At 36.5% G+C, this 19,589-nt stretch overlaps 2 protein-coding genes across 3 annotated transcripts in view; one reads left to right on the top strand and one right to left on the bottom strand.

The window, feature by feature from the left end:
• Positions 1–877, top strand: part of LOC127524234 (tectonic-3-like) — a 24,801-nt gene extending 23,924 nt beyond the window's left edge. Inside the window, exons 16-17 of the mRNA XM_051915697.1 lie at positions 75–209; positions 442–877. Coding sequence (XP_051771657.1) covers positions 75–209; positions 442–597 — 291 coding nt within the window. The 3' untranslated portion in view covers positions 598–877. The remainder of the gene's footprint in view (positions 1–74; positions 210–441) is intronic.
• mto1 (mitochondrial tRNA translation optimization 1) lies at positions 290–19,589 on the bottom strand. Of its 2 annotated transcripts, XM_051915171.1 has the most exons (13): positions 19,456–19,589; positions 18,511–18,749; positions 18,229–18,428; positions 14,904–15,021; positions 14,517–14,815; positions 13,386–13,498; positions 12,946–13,136; positions 9,326–9,456; positions 5,921–6,125; positions 3,418–3,589; positions 3,149–3,258; positions 2,840–2,997; positions 290–1,045 (listed from the first exon to the last, which is right to left on the bottom strand). In XM_051915171.1, exons 2-13 carry the CDS (start codon positions 18,695–18,697, stop codon positions 932–934), a joined length of 1,998 nt encoding a protein of 665 aa, XP_051771131.1. In that variant the 5' UTR covers positions 18,698–18,749; positions 19,456–19,589; the 3' UTR covers positions 290–931. The 2 variants fall into 2 exon arrangements, 1 of the variants encoding a protein (XP_051771131.1); XR_007932973.1 differs by lacking the exon at positions 290–1,045 and having other exon boundaries at positions 2,919–2,997; positions 3,149–3,218.

Genomic DNA, 19,589 nt, shown 5'->3' with positions numbered 1-19,589 from the left:
TATATATATATATATATATATATAGCTGTAAAATATCCCAAATATGTTAACAAGCCGATTTGTAAATGTTTCAGGAAGCATGCGAGACGGGTTGTCTCTTGCCCGTGTCTCTATCATTGCGGGTGCTCTGGGCTCAGAGGGGCCTCAGGGCCCTGCCACAGAACCACATCTTGGGGGCCAAATTCATCTTTGGCTGTCAGAGATTGAAGGTAAGCATAGCATAATGTTACTGTTGAGCCCTGGGATACTGACAAGATTTTCATTTGTGTGATTTTTCAAAAAATACTCATTTATTTGTGTAAAACTTTTTTATTGCATAAAGATTTGCATCTTGAAGTTCAAATTTGTAGAAATATCTATGTAACATTTTTTGATTGTGCAACTGACATTTTGAACACACAGTTAGAAGTTCACATGAATTAGTCTTCTTTTTGCCTCCAGTGTCCCCTTCGGTCTTCTGTCCCATTGACCTCTGAGGTGATGTTCTCTGATGCTACAGTTTACCCAGAAGCCCCTGGCGGGGGGGAACATCAACCTGAATGGAAGTTTCCATTTGCTTTTTTTTCCAGAGGGGTTGGAGAGTTTGATCAAGAGTAAATCAAACTTCAGTACCAGCCAATGATGGAAGAGTTTCTAAGACATTATTTAAAGAACGTGTAATTTCTGCAGCACCAGTGGCACATTGGAGGAACATTGACAACTGGAAAAAAACGTAATGTATGGCCACCGTGGATGTCCATATGTTTGGAAACAGTTTTTGAAATTTGGTTTGATGCTGATGTCAAATTAGACTCCACTCAAAGCTTGAAAGATACCACAGCTGTAAATAGTTCCTCATTTTAAATAAAGTTGTTTTAGTTTTTTTTTTTTTTTTTCCCTCTCACTGTTGACTTGTGAAATCATTTTGCCTGATACACCATTTTGATCATTTTTATGAGACTCCAACAATTTTCCTATGATTCCTGTGTTTCTTTCTGTGCACATAGTTAAACAGGTGAACTATGGCTGCTGGGGTGATTCCTGGCAGACGGGCAGCAGCTCCCAACTGAAAATCAAAACACAATGAGTTACTATTTTATGTAATGGCTGAATTTAAGAGACTGTTTACACCTGATTTTAAGATCGGACAGTCTGATCACAAGTGGTCAGCTCCTAATGCAGGGATCCAAAACATTTTGTAATCTGATTACTGAACCACACACAAAGGTAGCTACCCACAAAAAGGTAATGTGCAGCTTTAAACAATAAGTTCATACATTCATACACAAGCCTTCTCAGAACCTCTCCAGTCTGAATATCACCATGCAGTCAGTGACCCAGATCATGTAAAGCACATCTGTTTCCTCATGTTACCCAGGTATTCCACTACAACAACTGAACACTCATCATGTTTGTGCTTAGATTAAATTTTTAAAAGCGTATCTGGAAGAATGGTGCACAACTGGTCTGCCCCAACATGTGATGCAGTTAAGCAGCAAATACACATTTTCTGTCCAGTTTTGAGAAGCATTTGAAACTGAAATGGTGTTCAGCCTCACATGCCCACTTGTGATCAGATCAACCTAAACAAATCTTAATAGCAGGTTGAAGAGTGCCTAAAATAAGGACTTTCTGTGAATACCACACACAGTCATTTCTGAAAGACTACATGCACCTTATACAAGTAATACAATAAGTCATTTCCATTAGTAGTTGTTTGTTTGTTGTACAGCTGGATTATTCAGTTGCTGCAAACATCAAAGTATTTGATAACCTGTAGCTGCTAAATGTTTGCAATAACATACTATTCTTACTATTTCTGCAGAACACATTGTGTGTACTGTTGCAAATGATGCAAATTGTAATTTTGAAAGTAATACCTGGTTGATTTACAATTGCAAAAAAAAGTGCTGAATACAACAGAGCTCACTAGATATGATGTATCTACAATGCACACGATTTGCTCAGCTGTGATTTTTAACATCTGTTCTTGGCTCGATTTATCAGACAGCAAATGTGATTTTTTTTTATTTTATTTTTTTTTCCACAAAAAACAAATATTGAATAAATGTGAATATGCTGAAATTGAATATGTAAAACTAGACAAAAAAAGTTTTAAATAGTGAATAAATCAATGCCTTGGGATGAATTAATGAGCTCATGTGGCAACAATATAGCATACTTCTGTTTGAAATGGTATATAGTTGCATACGGTTTATAGTTGCAATACTACTTTTTAAAAATAATAGGTAGAACAGTTTATACTATGCTATAAGTGGTATGCTAGTATTCTGCTTGAAACAAAGCCGTAGACTCCTGTCAAACCCAGGGAATCTACAAAGAATTCTGGTTTCCTTGTTCACTAGTTGGTTCATAAATACAAATGTTGAAAATGTCAGCATCAAACCACATTTATCCTAGGAATCTCCTACTATGTAATAATACAGTGAAATACAGAATTAACCAGCGCATGACATAACTTACATTAAAGTAAAGATCTCCTGCTACAGGCTCTGAATGTAATGTAAGGTGATGTTATTTGTGTGTCACTTGTGGCAGCAAACCGACAATAATGACTGGATTCTTACATTTTGTGCTGCTTGCCCATGTAAAACTAAACCGTTTAACCTAAACCACCAAAGTGCTGGAGTGGTGGTCAGAAGTGTCCGGCCCAAGAGTGTATCTCAGTCAGTGTGCTGCTCTGCCATTTTTAGGGCTGTCAGATCACTCACTACCTTAAAATTCACAGCAATGTTACTGATAAACGTGATTTGAGGCACGACTCGTGTCCGTTAATACTTGAGGTCTGTTCAAATCTTGTTCCACTAGTGTCACAGAAATTTAAAGGTGCGGGTCTTACTGTGCTCGGTCGCACGCTATCCAGAATCTCTCTGACCTCCTGAGAGAGGGACACGGGTAGAGTCAGATAGTCAATGTCCTGTGGCAAATATAGACTCTCCTCCGCTTGCATTCTCTCCATCTCTCTCCTCTGCTTCTCACAGTGTGGACGGTACATAGCTAGAGGAACAGACCAAAGTAACCGATGCGTGTTAATGCAGTTCTGCAGGTGCCATTTCAGTTCACACATAACTGCCGTTAATTACAAAATTCTGGTTCTATGGAGTATGATAATGAAACACAACACTAATGATTTGGAATGTTATATTACCTTCGACTTTCAGTCTCTCTGAAAATTCTAGATACGGGCCAGAGAGTTCTGGGAAGGCAGAGGCTAACATCTGGAAAGAAACATCTTTATACTGCAGCATCTCCACTCCACTGAAACAGAAACTGGCACTTTCAGGTCTACAGTCATGTATTCTTATATTAGACACTGAGGAAGGTCTCAATGATGAGATTAAACTGACAATCAATTATTTGCATGTGGAAATATTATATGCGCAAGTTTATTATATTAAGTTAATTCTTATGTCTTACTTGAGAATGGAGCTCTTAGTCTCGCTGATGTTGACATCTCCCAGTTTGTCCTTCCAGCGAGCAGCAGAGAGATGTATGGACTCCAGGGCAGATAAAGCATCATTCAAACTCATTTGAACCCGAAGAGCTTCATTATAGCGCTTCTCAGACACACAGCCCAATTCCTCAAAACCTGAGAAAGACGAAGACCATTTCATACAGTCACTGCTATCTTCCAAACAATAATGACTTATTTATTATTTACTAGAATATTATAGTAGAGTCATAGATGGTAACAGACCTACAGAGCCCCTAAGGGGACACGGTGGTGGGAAAAATATGAGATGAGAGGAAAAATAATAAGTCAATGCTTTTGCATTTCTCACAAATGTTTTGTGTTCCCCTGACAAACCGCATTCGCTCAAAAAACTTTTGTGTTCTTTGCGAGTGAATGCAAAGTTTCTTGGGGGAACACAAACATTTTGCAAGGAAACGCAGACACACATGAAGACTGATTAGACTGTTTATGACCGAAAGGAATTTAGAGAGAGATTTGACTCACTCAATTCTCATTGGAAAGTACAAATAAAACCTTTTAATCCTGCTTTATAATGATCACATTAGTTGAGATGAGCGCCCGATGGGCGCTGCCATGTTAGTTTGCTCTGCGGTTCAGAGAATCGCATTTGTTGGATTTACAACACGTGAATTCATTCACTTCTGTTGAAATACATGAAAGTAAAAGACCGGTGAACTGGGAGAAAAATAGAGTAAACTTTACAATTACTTACACTGTGTGTATCTGATTATGAATAAAACACGTCGTCTAATTATAATGGAAAGGATTATTATTGCTGCTTCCATAGACATTAGTGTGTATTTTACAAACTCTAAATGTATTGTTTTGTTAGTACTTATGTGTATTTAAATGTCTGAAACCTAAAATAAACATTATGTGGTTGTAACACTGCATATTTGTGATGTATGTAAAGCGAAGCGGCTGAGCGCGTCTGTCTCTGGCTCTGTGCCAGCCAAAGCGTGAAAGCACATATTATAACATATTTTATATACAGTATTACTAGTTACTTTGCTCTGTCAATGAAAATAATTCCAAACAAAGACACAGCTGTACCACTGCAACACTGTGGTGTTTCATTTCTGAACAATTTGGTTCAGTGAATGATTCAAATAATTCACTCATAAGGACATTCACGTCTTTATGATGATTCAACCTGAAGGAAAAGTCACTGTAAAATCCCCACCACTAATGCTGCTCATACAGTCTGACTGGAATAAACACAGAAAAGCAGAGTGATACAAACAGTGAAAAGTCCAAGTGCTGATGGACTGTTATATCAGCACTACTGGAATGCTCAATCAGATCTGAGAACTAAATATTCACAAAAGATTCATAAAAACATATCAAAAATTACAGTAAAGGCAATTATAATCAGCGTTGGGGAAAGTTACTTTTAAAAGTAATGCATTACAATATTGCGTTACTCCCTAAAAAAGTAACTAATTCCATTACTTACTTTTTTCTCACCTGGGCTAGGCTTTCTTGTTTGTTTTTTAACAACAAAAAAAGTTCTATTTTTGGCAAACTTTAAGGCCCTTTCACACCAAAAGTGAAACAAATAAGCTTAAAGCGGAAGGAAATGCATATTTACACCTGTAGCTGTGCTGTCATTCTGAATTAAAGAACGATAGGATACAGGAGAAGTTCAACACTCTTATTTCTAAATCTAATCTAAAGTAATTTTTGCTTATTAGTATGGTTGAATTAGATCATTGAAGGTCAGGAGCAGAGACATTGGTTAATAAAGTGAGATTAAATACATAAAGTATATTTGTGTAAGATTGCATTTCACTATTTTTATTCATTTTGAGGAATACTGAATGTTTTCATGCAAGTGAGATGAGTAAATGCATGTTCACATTTATAACTACAATAACTATCATGTTTAAACAGCGCACACAACACCTCTGCGCTTTATTTCGCTCAAAATGGAGACAGGAGAGCTGTCAGTCAATAAATATGAAAAAGTAACTTCGATATTTGTTGTAAATTGAAAAAGGAATGCGTTACTTTAGTTGAAAAAGTAATGATTACGTAACTCAAGTTACTTGTAATGAGCTACCCCCAACACTGTTTATAATGTTACAAAAGATTTCTATTTCAAATCTATTTCAAAACTTTCTATTCATCAAAGAATCATGAAAAAAAAAAATTAGTTAGTTTTTTTTTAAGGAAATGAATACTTTTATTTAGAATCAAATGGATCAAAAGTGACAGTTAAGTCATTTACAATGATACAAAAGATGTATTTCAAATAAATGCTGTTCTTTTGAACGTTCTATTCATCAAAAACCTAAAATACAATATTTTGATTATCGTCTAAACCAAAAAATATATATACCTTTTTTCTTTTTTTCAGCTTTTTACTGTAAAATATGTAAAGGCACAGCTTTGTGTAGAAAATACTCTTTTTACACTTTAGGTAGCTTTCAAATCTTACGGTACCTCTGAGAGTGAGTCGTAGGTCAGCATTGTCTGGTCTAAGGGAGGTTCTGAACTCAGCCCTGCTTGTGAACATACGGTATGGCTCTGTCACTCCACGACCAATCAGATCATCAATTAGAACTCCGATGTAGCTCTGAGTGCGTGAGAGGGACACCGGGGGCATGGAGAGAGACGTTCGACCTGCATTGACCCCAGCCCATAAACCCTTAACAGAGAACAGAATAAGTACACATAAGGGACAGCCAGAAAATGCAGCATTAAGAATCAAATAAGTAAATAAGTACTAAATAAAAAAATAACGTAATTTTCATGATCCTTTTTATTTTGTTAAAACGATTAACATTTTTTGCGTATTCTGCAAGGGTTATGTAAACTTTTGAGCTCAACTGTATGTTGGCATTAGTGCAATGGCATTGGCAGCATGGAGTGCTGCCAGGCTCAGTACTGTGACTGAGCCTGCTTTGCTTTTGACTTTATATATGCTACCCTTGGGATAACAGAGAGTTAGTTCTCACTGGCCAGTTGATAATACTCACAATATCAAAATCAAATGTGGGTGGTAAAAAGGCAGACAGACTCTTACGATTTATGTCAGTTTAAATCTAGTATAAAGACCCATCTCTTCAGATGGTGGAATTACACCCAGCAATGACCACAACACGGTCCTGTACTGCCAGAGAAGACCCCAACGACTAGACAAGCCTTTAGAAGAGATCCCAATGGGACAGCTACGGCTTGCTATTGCTAGCCTCTATGAAACTGCACATCCTAGCTTTAATTACCTGAACAGAATAAACACTGAATCTGAACTGAGCTGAATAATGGCACTATTGTCTTCCGTAGAGCTGCATTATAGCTGAATAATTGATGAACTGCAACATTGAAAGTCACTGAACTGAATTAACATTGAATCTAAATTGAGCTGAATAATGACACTATTGTCTTCAGTAGAGCTGCTTACAGCTGCAACTGAAACTAATGAATTTTGAAACTGTTATTTTCCCATTTATTACTGTGAAGCTGCTTTAAAACAATCTGTATTGTATAAAGTGCTATATAAATAAACGACGACTTAGATTCATCCATCAATAATACTCTCTGTATCTGAGCTATAGCCTCATAGGCTACGCTCTGACATACATGTTTTTTTTTTGTTTTTTTAAATGTAGGTCTAACACTAGTGTTCAGTTACAGAAATTGAATAATCAAATGTAAAATAACACAGCAGAGTCTTCACGGTATAAATTAATTATAGATTAATCCTTATTGAAGCTATTCGTCTATTTAAGTTATTCAGTCAAGAGCAGTGAGTGATTTTCCCTGTCTTTTGTTGTTTGATTAACATTTACACAAAGTGACAGCAGCTTAATATACCTGTTGTACTGTAGTCTAAGACCTAATGTATGGATCCGATATATTAAGACACATCCTTACTGTTTACATTCACTTAAGACATAACCAACTCTGTTATGAGGATGCTCACCAAAACAGACATTTTGACATTATTTTTGTGTATATTTGATCGTTCAAGCACGATACAATGGTTAATGATCACACTGACATGCAGCAAAATATAATCTCAAATAAATCTTTAAAATAAAATGTTAATTAAAATATATATCTCAAGTGTTTTATTTTGATTGTTTTAATTTTAAATGTATTTACTCATTTTAATTTTACATTTTTATGATTGAATTAATTATTAGCTCTAAACCCCTGCAGTTCTTTCACAAGCCCCAGTTTGGGAAACCATGACATAATATAATGCTTAATGCATTTCATGATGTTAATAAATAATTAACTATATTTTCTTTCTCTTTGTTTTTATATAAGTAATCTTAAAGTAGTCAAAAATTTAGATGAGAAAAAGTAGAGTACAAAAATGTGTAATCTCATATATTACTAACTACAATCTTTGTCATTTAACTTGTAATCCGTAACAGACCACAATTTAGGTCTTAAAGGGACAGCAGCCTAATATACCTACCTGCTACTCTGTGTCATTAATGTGAATCAAACAAAAGAGAAAATAACTTACTGGCTGAACAAGTTTTTTTTCTTCTTTTTTAGCTTTAATAAGAATACATTTATATTTAATTCATACAGTGAAGACTACGCAATATTTTATTTTTACATTTGAGTTACATTTCTGTACTAATGCATAACTGCATGTTAAATAAACCTATTGTACCTGAAGAACTTAATTTGTTTAATTCTTATTTTTGTTATATTGTATTTGTCCTTTTGTTTGTAATTTGCTTTTTTTTTTTTTTTTTAATAACAGAAATGAGATAAAATATCGATATCATGATATATATTGTTATCGTGAAATAAAATATCTCTTGTCGTGAAATAAGAATTTGGTCATATTGCCCACCCCTAGTAGAAGCACAAGCTGAAATACTTAAAGGTGAAGTCCGTAACTAGCAAAAGCAAAAAATGACAAATGGGCTTCACAAAACACTCTTTCCACCTGTCATTTGTTAGTCAAACTGATGGTCTGCCCCTAACTACCACACTGTTGAAGCCAGAAGTTGTTCAAACATTAAAAGCTGTTACATGCTGTACATGTGCATAGGGCTGTCACGGTGAAGGAATTTCCCTTGCGGAGATTTTGAGTGGCTCAATACCATGATATATATGCAGTATTATCACCACATTTTTGTTTTATTTATTATTGCTATTATTATTAACATTATTTTTTATTTTTATTATTTACTTATTTTTGCTATATAAATAAATGTTACTGTGTGGTCAGTTGGGATGAAGAGGAAAGGAGATTCAAATACAAAACAGGTTTTGTTAATAATCTAAACACTCTGAATGAACATGCAGGAGAATAACACAAACCGCACAATGCATAAACGAGAACTGACCGAGAACAACTAATACGTAACTACAGAAACAAACGAGGATATAATCAGTAACCAATGAAATGAAACTGAACAGAGCAGGGGAAACAGGAACTAAACGAAACAAAACATAATGTCAAAATAAACTCCACATAACAGAACATAAACCTGACAATAAGCTTGTTGGGATATTGTTATATGTATAATATGTATATGTATAATAGTTAGTTCCGATCCTCGAATTTGACTGGACAAGAGACTAAGACTGCTGATATTTCACCAATATCAGCAGCACTTCTTGCCTCTGTGCGTTCTAGAAAGGCTGTCAGTCAGTGCAGGTTACATTAATACGCCACTAGGTGGCGGCAAGGGACTGTATTTGAGTGAGTCATTAAACTGTTCATTAAACTAATATGAACAAAAGCACTGTTTCATTCATTAATGAAACAAGGTGTTGAAATTATTTTTATTTTATACTTTGAGCGCCACTTTACAAGGCTCAACCGACCAGCAACGTGGTATTACAATATTGCGGTTATCAAGACAGCCCTACCTGTGCAGCTGCCTCCTCATAGCCTGTGGTTCCATTTATCTGCCCAGCCAGGAAAAGACCCTGAGTGCTCTTTACCTGCAGCCACGGGAAGAGTTGTGTTGGACAGACAAAGTCATACTGCACTCCATAACCTGGTGCAAAACATTAAGACAACTTATGAGTTTTCTGTACAGCCCATTGCAGATCAATGCTATGTTTTACCCATTTAATATTTACCCGCCCCCAACTGCCAGTCAAAAGTCTGGCAACGTGACAGTATAATGATCCAACATGATCCAACATCTACAATCTTCAAATTAATAACCTTAATTAATTAACAAATAAATAATTAATAACAAATTATACAACTACTATAAGTATATCCAACCTTACCCGGATACATACAGTACACTCACGTCAAGCAGTATGTATGATGTAGCAAATCTCAACTGCTTGATTGTTATATTTAAAAAAAACTGAAAACTATACTGTATTATGTCCCAGCAATATTAAAAGTTGGATATATAGTACATACTACTTTACCTGCATACATACAGTATGCTCACGAAAAGCAATACTATATATAGAGAGAGAGCAAATCCTGGCTGTGAGTGCGAAATATCATCACAAAGTGTAAACCATATTATCACACAGTTCTAATGTTGGATATATATTATATCCGCATACTGACATTGCACTCATGTAAAACAATATATACTATATAGCAAATCTTTTGACTTCTTTTTCATTGCAGATTGTAACTATATTATCACCCAGCTCTTTATATAAAGTTGGATATAGAAGTATAATTGTATCTGCCTTCATACAGTATACCCACATAAGGAGATATATGATATATACTTTATAGCCAGGGTTTGAAATGAACTTTTTCACTAACCAGCAAATTTTGCTACTAAATTTTAAGTTACTGGCCATTCAGAACTTCTATTAGCCAAGATAAAATATCAGAAATAAACCACATTATCAAATTCACAGCTTAGATTTATATTATATTTATATTTATTAAGACTTATAATATATTTATATTCATTAAATCTGATTCTGAATCATTGACTGGCTTACAGCTTTCAATGTCAGTCATTGTTTGCGGATACCATAAAAATAAAATAAAAATAAAAACAAAATTTTCCATGACTTCTCCTATACAACAGAATTCATTTCATTGTAATTTCCAAATACAGCTCACTCTAAAATGAATGTTTAATGGTAAACATGTTGAACATCAGCAGACAGGCTGCCAATTAAAAAAAAAAAAAAAAAAAAAAGTGATCAGCTGTTTTCTTACAAAAGTCAGCATATCGAAGCCTCACCTCCAATGACATCCATAATGAAAATCATGACCTAATATATCATGTCATGATGACAAAATTACAACTCGAATTCCGGAAAAGTTGGGACGTTTTTTAAATTTGAATGAAATGAAAACTAAAAGACTTTCAAATCACATGAGCCAATATTTTATTCACAACAGAACATAGATAACATAACAAATGTTTAAACTGAGAAAATATACAATTTTACACACAAAATGAGCTCATTTCAAATTTGATGCCTGCTACAGGTCTCAAAATAGTTGGGACGGGGGCATGTTTATCTCCTCTTCTTTTCAAAACAGTTTAAAGACGTCTGGGCATTGAGGTTAGGAGTTTCTGGAGTTTTGGTGTTGGAATTTGGTCCCATTCTTGCCTGATATAGGTTTCCAGCTGCTGAAGAGTTCGTGGTTGTCTTTGACGTATTTTTCATTTAATGTTGCTCTGAAACCTTTATATACCATTCAGCATTCATAGTGCCTTCCAAAACATGCAAGCTGTCCATACCATATGCACTTATGCACCCCCAATACCATCAGAGATGCTGGCTTTTGAACTGAACGCTGATGACAAGCTGGAAGGTCTCCCTCCTCTTTAGCCCAGAGGACACGGCGTCCGTGATTTCCAACAAGAATGTCAAACCAGGTCTGACCATAGAACACTTTTCCACTTTGAAACATTTTAAATGAGCCTTGGCCCACAGGACACGACTGCGCTTCTGGACTATGTTCACATATGGCTTCCTTTTTGCATGATAGAGTTTTAGTTAGCATCTGCAGATGGCACAGCGGATTGTGTTTACCGACAGTGGTTTCTGGAAGTATTCCTGGGCCCATTTAGTAATGACATTGACACAATCATGCCTATAAGAGCCATAATTTGAATAATTTAATTTAATATTAAAGTTATAAGTGCATGAATAGATATAATTTTAATTAGTTTGGATTTATATGTATATTCCTTAAACACCCCCATGTTTATTCCATAATGGTTTGCTCCGTTTTATCACTGGACAGCCTTTAGCGCCTTTCATTTTTGGCGCCCCTTAGTATGAAAGAAAGAAAGACGGAGCTACACAGTTTTTTGACCGGAGTTTATTTTATTTCTGTTTATTGTACAAGAACATTCAGTAAACCATTGAAAATTGAACGAAGACCCGAGTCAATTCTTCGCCCGAGAGAACAAGAAAGATTATTGTTACTACAATGCCGATGAGTGATGCAGTGTCGTCTGAGGGCCCGAAGACCACGGGCATCCAATAAAGGTCTTCAGCCTTGTCCCTTATGCACAGAGATTTCTCCAGTTTCTCTGAATCTTTTGATGATGTTATGCACTGTAGATGATGAGATTTGCAAAGCCTTTGCAATTTGACGTTGAGGAATATTGTTTTTAAAGTACTCCACAATCTTTTTACGCACTCATTCACAGCTCTGCCCATCTTTACTTCTGAGAGACTCTCCCTCTCTAAGACATCCCTTTTATAGCTAATCATTTTACAGACCTGATATCAATTAACTTAATTAGTTGCTAGATGTTCTCCCGGCTAAATCTTTTCAAAATTTCTTGTTTTTTCAGCCATTTGTTGCCCCGGTGCCAACTTTTTTGAGACCTTTAGCAGGCATCAAATTTGAAATGAGCTCATTTTGTGCAAAATTTCTTAGTGTAAACATTTGTTATGTTATCTATGTTCTATTGTGAATAAAATATTGGCTCATGTGATTTGAAAGTCTTTTAGTTTTCATTTTATTCAAATTTAAAAAACGTCCCAACTTTTCCGGAATTCGGGTTGTATATCCCAGCAAATAATTTCATGATGATAAAATTCCCATGCCCTTCGTGTCAGTATTTTTATGTCTCCATAGTTGGGCCGATAAAGGCTGAGTTCAAATTTTTCCATAGTTGGGCCGATAAAGGCTGTGTTCAAATTTTTCATGGCATGGCGTGCACTTTTATTAGTGTGCAGCCCACTTTAGGCTTTGTTTTGGGGAGGGGCTCTGATAGCGATGTCATGCAAAGTCATAGACATAATTTATTAATCATAACTCACCATGTGGCAATTTGGTTAGTGAGTCGATATGCATTACCTGCCATGGTTGATTTGCAATCACCCACAACTAGCGAGTTGGTGGGTGCTAATTTCAAACCCTATACATAGCATATCTCAATGTCTTTATTGCTTTTATTGTTACAAATTGTAAACTGTATTATTGCCCCGCTCATATTTTTCTGAATTTTCTGAAAAGCTGCTTTGAAACAATGTGTTTTGTGAAAAGTGCTATACAAATAAATTTGACTGGACTATAAATGTACCTGGAGTGCAAATTTTTGCACGTTGCAGCCCGGGGATCTCTCTGATGAGGCAGAGCTGCTTCTCATGGGGCATCGTCATAGACAAACCCTGAGGGTACATGAGGTCAGAGGTCAGACCCTCTGGTTCCAGCCATACCTGGTGCTGTCGCCCTGGAAACCGAAGCACCTTCGACTCAATGGAGGGGCAGTACCTGTGAGAAATGCTGTCAGAATCAACATTTGATGCAAGCATTCACTCTGAATAATGTCCCATTCACATCTTGTAAAAAATAGCTTAATACAAATATTTAATCAGTACATTAATTCACCATAAATGCTCCTCTAATGACAAAATAGAGCTAAGAAGCTTGTCAGAAATTCGTTATTATGATAATTCCATTAAAAGATGTGAACCCACCTTAAGCCAGTAGTAAGTGTTCATGTAGGTATTCAAAAATTACCTGGGTCCTTTAGTGTCTTCCTGTATGTGTGAGTTAAGGTGGCTACTCTCTTTCACCACTCTCTCTACCCCAGGTGTGGTGTACGTCAGATAACATGGAAGCTGCTCTTCAGGCTACACAGAAAATTAGCAACAAGCCGGTTTACTAATCGAACTATAATGACACTGAGACCAGTACCATATTTTTCAAGGCACATCATGACAGCTTTGTGTGAGGAACCAAGGGGTTGCAAGGCTGAAAAGCTTTAATTGATAGGCATTCAGAAGTGGCCATGACAAATGAAACATTTTCTAACATCATAAATATTTAATTGTTTTTTCCAGTGCCAAAATTGTTCCCTGTCTGCTCCCTTTGACAGCTCAGTATAGTCACAAGTAGAAGAGTTTTGTTCTTGTGGTGCCATCAGTCAATCAGTGTTTCCAAAACATAATTTCCCTGCAGCTCAAGAGTGAGTAAGCAAAGTAACCCAAATTGAGCACAGACAGAAGCATGAAGGTCACATACTTCGGAGAGGTCCTGCGCCTGTCAAACAATTGTCGCTGAGATAACTGAGAATGCTAACAGATAGCTTTCAGTAGGCATTATAGATGAGATAATGCTGAAGCTGATGCTTCACTTCATAGAGACCAAATGGAATTGATTCAATGCACTGACCAGCACTGACTCCACTCATGGAAAAATGGATATATGACTTGACCGATCTCGGTCTCTTTCACTTGCTGTCTGTTTAGGCTTGTTTAGTGCAAATCTATGGAGCCTCTGTACAAATCACAATGAGTCTTAATTATTCTTGTTATATTGTGTGCCTTACGTTTTAGTCATGATTTAAATGGGCAGAATGAAAGCCTACCAGTGAATAACAAGTAATATTTGGATCTGCTGCTCACACAAAGCTGTTGTATGACTTCAGAAGACTTGGAATATAGCACACTACTTTGTTGTTTTTCAGATGTGTTCACTATGTTGTATGGAAAAAAGCTAGGTGAAGATTCTTTTTTAAAAGAGGAAAAGTTCTCCTTTTGCATTTCACAGAAGTTAGTCATACAGATTAAGAATGACAGATTTGGTGAATAAAAGGGGTGAACTATTCTCTTAATACTTTAAAATATTACAGAATATGGTAATTCATACCGTGCAGTGCGTGTGTGTATTAATGAAGCTGAATGGAGTGGGATTTGGGTCAGGCAAACGAATAAGGGTGAGGGAGAAGTCGATCGTATCCTTGATGATACGGGGAGGAGTACCAGTCCTCAGCCGGCCAACCTTCAACCCCAAAACTTCTTTTAAGGTATGAGAGAGACCAGCACAGGAAGGCAGATCACCCATTCGCCCCCCTGGAGAAGTGTTTTGACCGATGAAGAGAGCACCAGACAAGAAGGTGCCAGTGGTCAGAACCACAGAGCGGGAATGGATTTCACCACCTGCATGAGCTGCCACAGACAACATTTGGTCAAAACATGAATCCATCACTCTGTTATTAGGAAGAGTTGAGTATGTTGAGTATATGATGTTCCTCACCCAAGCGTATTCCGTAAACTTTATGTCTTCCTGGTTTCCCTGGATCAGCCGTAGTCAATAGAAGGTCCTGCACAGAACCCTCTAAGATGGTCACTCTCGGTGTAGATAAAAGCTCTGACTGAAAAACAGAAGGACAAGATAGTGTTACTATGAAACCCACAGAAATCTATACATAGATGCTCCTTGCTGGCTGTTCCTATAAGCCACAATCATGGCTGTAGTCACTACTGAGGTCTTCCGGACCTGGTATTTTTAACCAAGATGACCAAGTTTCTCATAAGATGCCTCAGCAGTCTAACAGTGCTTGTCAATGTCGAAATGTTTAAAGGGGACCTATAATGCCCCTTTTACAAGATGTAATATAGGTCTCTGGTGTCCCCAGAATGTGTCTGTGAAGTTTCAGCTCAAAATACCCCACAAATCATTTATTATAGCTTGTCAAATTTGCCCCAATTTGGGTGTAAGCAAAAACATGCCGTTTTTGTGTGTCCCTTTAAATGCAAATGAGCTGCTGCTCCCGGATCCCTTTCCAGAAGAGGGCGGAGCTTTAACAGCTTGCTCTTGGGTTGCTCAACAACAACAAAGCTTGAGAATCTCAAATTGACGATTGTCAGTAACAGTGTTTAGCCTTACATTGTTCAAACCGGAATTGGGACACTGATGGAGAGACTCAGGAAGAAGTTACAACTTTTAGAATGCATCTGGACATTTCTGAATGGTTAGTGGATACATTTATGTAGTTGCTGTGGAGTTGATTCAACTCATCGAATACCATGTGCCATCATGTTAATCTTTTGTGCAAATCCAGAGTTGAACTGACCCTCGTTTGTGAAACAGTCCAGCGTAAAATGACGGCATGGTAACAACACTACTACAACTCTTCCTCTTCTCTAAAGCAGCCTAAAATGGCCTCACCCCCTTTGTTGTGTTCCCGGGGGCAGTTTATGTAAATTTTAGGGTCTGTGATGTCACCAACCCGGAAGAAGCTCGTTGTAGTCCCTACCGGCCATTTATTGTAGTCCTTAAAAAGCGATTTCTGTAAAAGAAAATATCTCCATTTTGCAACTTTGAGCATCGTAACTTTGCAGATGTTGTTTATGCTCATACAGCAACATTACACACTAACTAAAGTTACAAAAAGTGAAATCATAATCAAGGACCCCTTTACGATAAGTAGTCAGGCTTTACTGTTCTGCTGATTGCAAGATAAGATGCAAGTAGCTAAACTAAACATTTAATATTTGATAGTTTTTATTACAAAAGAAATGTTAAATGATGGATAGAAATAATCAGGGATAGAAACGAATGAACTTTTGTCTAATTTCTCCAATTTGACTTGAAAATATACTATAATTTACATAATTCATGTAACGTAATTTGTAATTGTTAATGTGACGAGACCAGAATCATTAACAGAGCTCTTTTCTACGGAGTCCCACACATGACATGTGGATAATATATATATCCCATGACTTATTAATTCAGTCTCTCATTTTATTAAATCGTGGCACGTTGAACTAATTCATTCCCTTGTTGTGCTTTAACTAGAACAAGGGAATGAATTATTAAAACGTGGCCACAATTTAGTAAAACTAAGGAATGAATTATTATATTGTGTGCACAATTTACTTGAAACGAGGGAACGATTTAGGAAAATTTTGCTAGCATATTAGTAAGTCAAGGGAACGAATTGTTAATTTGTGGCCACGATATACATAATTTTTTTCTTCCCCAAATGTCAAGAGCAGGGCTCCGTAGTTTTCAACATATTAGGCATAGTAATGTTAATGAATGTGCTTATATTGTGAATGAATTTAATAAACTTAGTGACCTAGTGAGCTTTCCTGGTAGCCTTCAGTAAATCTACTTGTCTAAGAAAATTATTCTTAAAACGTATACAAATAAATATCAGTTGACCCAATGTTTACTTTCTTCACTGACAAATGAAGATGAAAAGACTGAATCAATCAAAGCTCAGCTTTAGGAAGGGAAAAGATACAGGGCAAGAAAATGAGACAGAGAGAAAAAGAGAAGGTGATGGGCCCACTGTGCCCAGGATGGGATTATCATTATTACAATGTTTTTCCTAATTACCAAAGAGATACATGACAATTACAGATTCTTTGACAATTATAGAGAAAAATATAGGCTTCATCAAGAACACAAACCCTTAGCATAATTATATTGGCCTAATATATTTTTATTGTCTAAAAATATTCTTGTATAGACAATAGTTAGTTCTGATCCTCAAATTTGATTGGCTGAGAGAGGTTACAAAAATGCTGATATTTCACCAGTATCGGCACTGGGACTTTTCACCGTTTACAGCACTCCTTTTGTCTGTGTTTGTGCGTTCCATACAGACTGAGATTTACGGTCTAAATAGCAGAGTTGATTTTTCAGTCCAAATTGCATAGTTCAGCCGGTAGGTGGTGCTAAGGTGCTGAAAATATTTGATCATTAATGTTCATACAAATTACTTGTATAAAACACGTTTTGTTTATGCTTATGTGTTTGAGACACACTTCTATAATTGAAAAAAGTATATAGAATTTTACTAAATAATTTTTAATACATTTTGCTTTCAAACCCCCCAAGCAACCTCAACTTTGGGATCTCTGTATTATTTAAAAAATCCTGCATATGGCCGCTATATGTATACAACATACATATACACGGAAAGGTTAAAGCTGGTCCGTGCACACTAGAGAGCAAGCTGAATGTGCATCTACAACCTAGTTATTAACATGTATAAATATCTATTTCTGCAATAGTTGTTGGCTGCTGATTTTCACAGGAATTAGTTTGTCATTAATTGTTACATAATTCTGCACATGGTAAATAAAGAACTAATATTCGTTAAATCTATTACATATACTGTATATTATTGATCATCAGAGAATTCTACAGTGAAAAAGGACAACTATAGGCTGCTCAGTGATCAACACACATTCATAGAGCTCATCAAATACAGTCAACAGCAACTCAACCATACTTGCTTGATGCATGAGAACAGTGAGGTTTGTTCTAACGAATCAAAGTAGTACATTTCAGCTTCCATTTAACATATTTGATGTGCTCTATGTAATTTGTACTTTCGTTAATTGATGTATATGTGAGAATAAAGATAATAATATCTGTTTATTATACAAAGCAATCATTTCTCTTTGGAAGACATGGATTAAACTGCTCGATTCATATTGATTACTTTGATGATGTTTTTATAAATGTTTTGAAGATTGAAAGTTTGGTTGCGTGGAGTTTCAATAGATGGACAAAAACTCCACTAATAATTATTTTCTTTAGTAATGCTGACAGAATGGACCTGTATAAAGTCTTTATAGCGTTGGCGGTCCAGCTGGGTTCTGGGGCCCCACACTGCAGGCCCCTTACTCCGGTTAAGTATAGAGAAATGAATCCCGGCCCAGTCTCCTGCCCGTCCCATCACACCATCCAGAGCATCAATCTCCTTCACCAGATGACCTTTCCCGACACCCCCCAGTGATGGGTTACACGAGAGCGCCCCTATAAGACAAATAGAGAACTGTGTTTAGAGGTTGATCTGAATAACATCTAAATAAGGTGTTATAGTAAACCTTCAACTCACCGATAGTTTGGACTTTCTGTGTGATGAGAAGTGTTTTTGCTCCAACTCTGCTGGCGGCGGCCACTGCTTCGGTCCCAGCATGACCGCCACCCACCACGATGACATCATAATGTTGAGTGTGAACATCAGAGGCCTGAATGGAGCAGGTGGAGAGAGTCTTTGGAAAGCACAATCTTCTTACCAACATGTGCAATGATTGTCAAGGTGGTACACTGCCTCGGATGGTAAGATTTTTCAATCTGTGATCAAAAAGGGAGGTTACATGCCGTTTAAAAAGCTGCAAAATACCTTTACATCTGTCTACAAAAGCAGCATAGAACACTCCCCAGCTGAAAGATTAAATAGATGGTTATTTTGAACTCCATATCTCAGCTCTTTCATAAACGCAGCATCTGCAAAACCAGCTGCATTATCCAGATCAGTGTCCTTCCAATTGACCACTAACAAAAAAAATGTTTGTGGAAAATGCACCATAGCAATATCATGGTTCTCTGGACATGTACATCCCTTACGAAAATTAACTATGGTTTTATTACAAATAAAACCAAAATACCATGGTTAATACAGTTAAACCATGGTTTTTTTAACCATAGTTTAACCATGGTATTTGTGGTAAAACTGTGGTTATACAAATGGTAATCAATCCAAACAAAAAAAAAAAAAAAAACACGGTTACTACACTTTTACTATAATAAAACCATGGTTAATTTTCGTTTTCTGGAAAAACGCGCTGCAAGGTATAACAAAGACTAATATGTATCACTACATGCCATATTCCACCGAGCTTGCAGGACACTGATGCAAAAAGCTTTCCTGTTTATTACAGTAAAGCTGCTTTGACTTTAATTACAGTGAGCCCTTGACTTGATTTAAATGCGTGTCTGTTGATTTATGCTCACTACTGTTCTAACATGACAATGAAACTGCACTGCAAGAACTACTCACTACTTCTGATGTAACTTCTCCTGTTTAAACAAGTTATTCTTTCTTTGTCGTTACAGTGAACATCCTCTCGGTGATCAAGAACAGGACGCAGCCATGTCTTAACATTTTTTTACCCTAATAACCGTCATAGATAC

This window comes from Ctenopharyngodon idella, chromosome 12, assembly GCF_019924925.1.
Source record: "Ctenopharyngodon idella isolate HZGC_01 chromosome 12, HZGC01, whole genome shotgun sequence".
Classification (NCBI taxonomy): Eukaryota; Metazoa; Chordata; class Actinopteri; order Cypriniformes; family Xenocyprididae; genus Ctenopharyngodon; species Ctenopharyngodon idella.
This window is presented reverse-complemented; position numbering and strand designations above follow the sequence as displayed.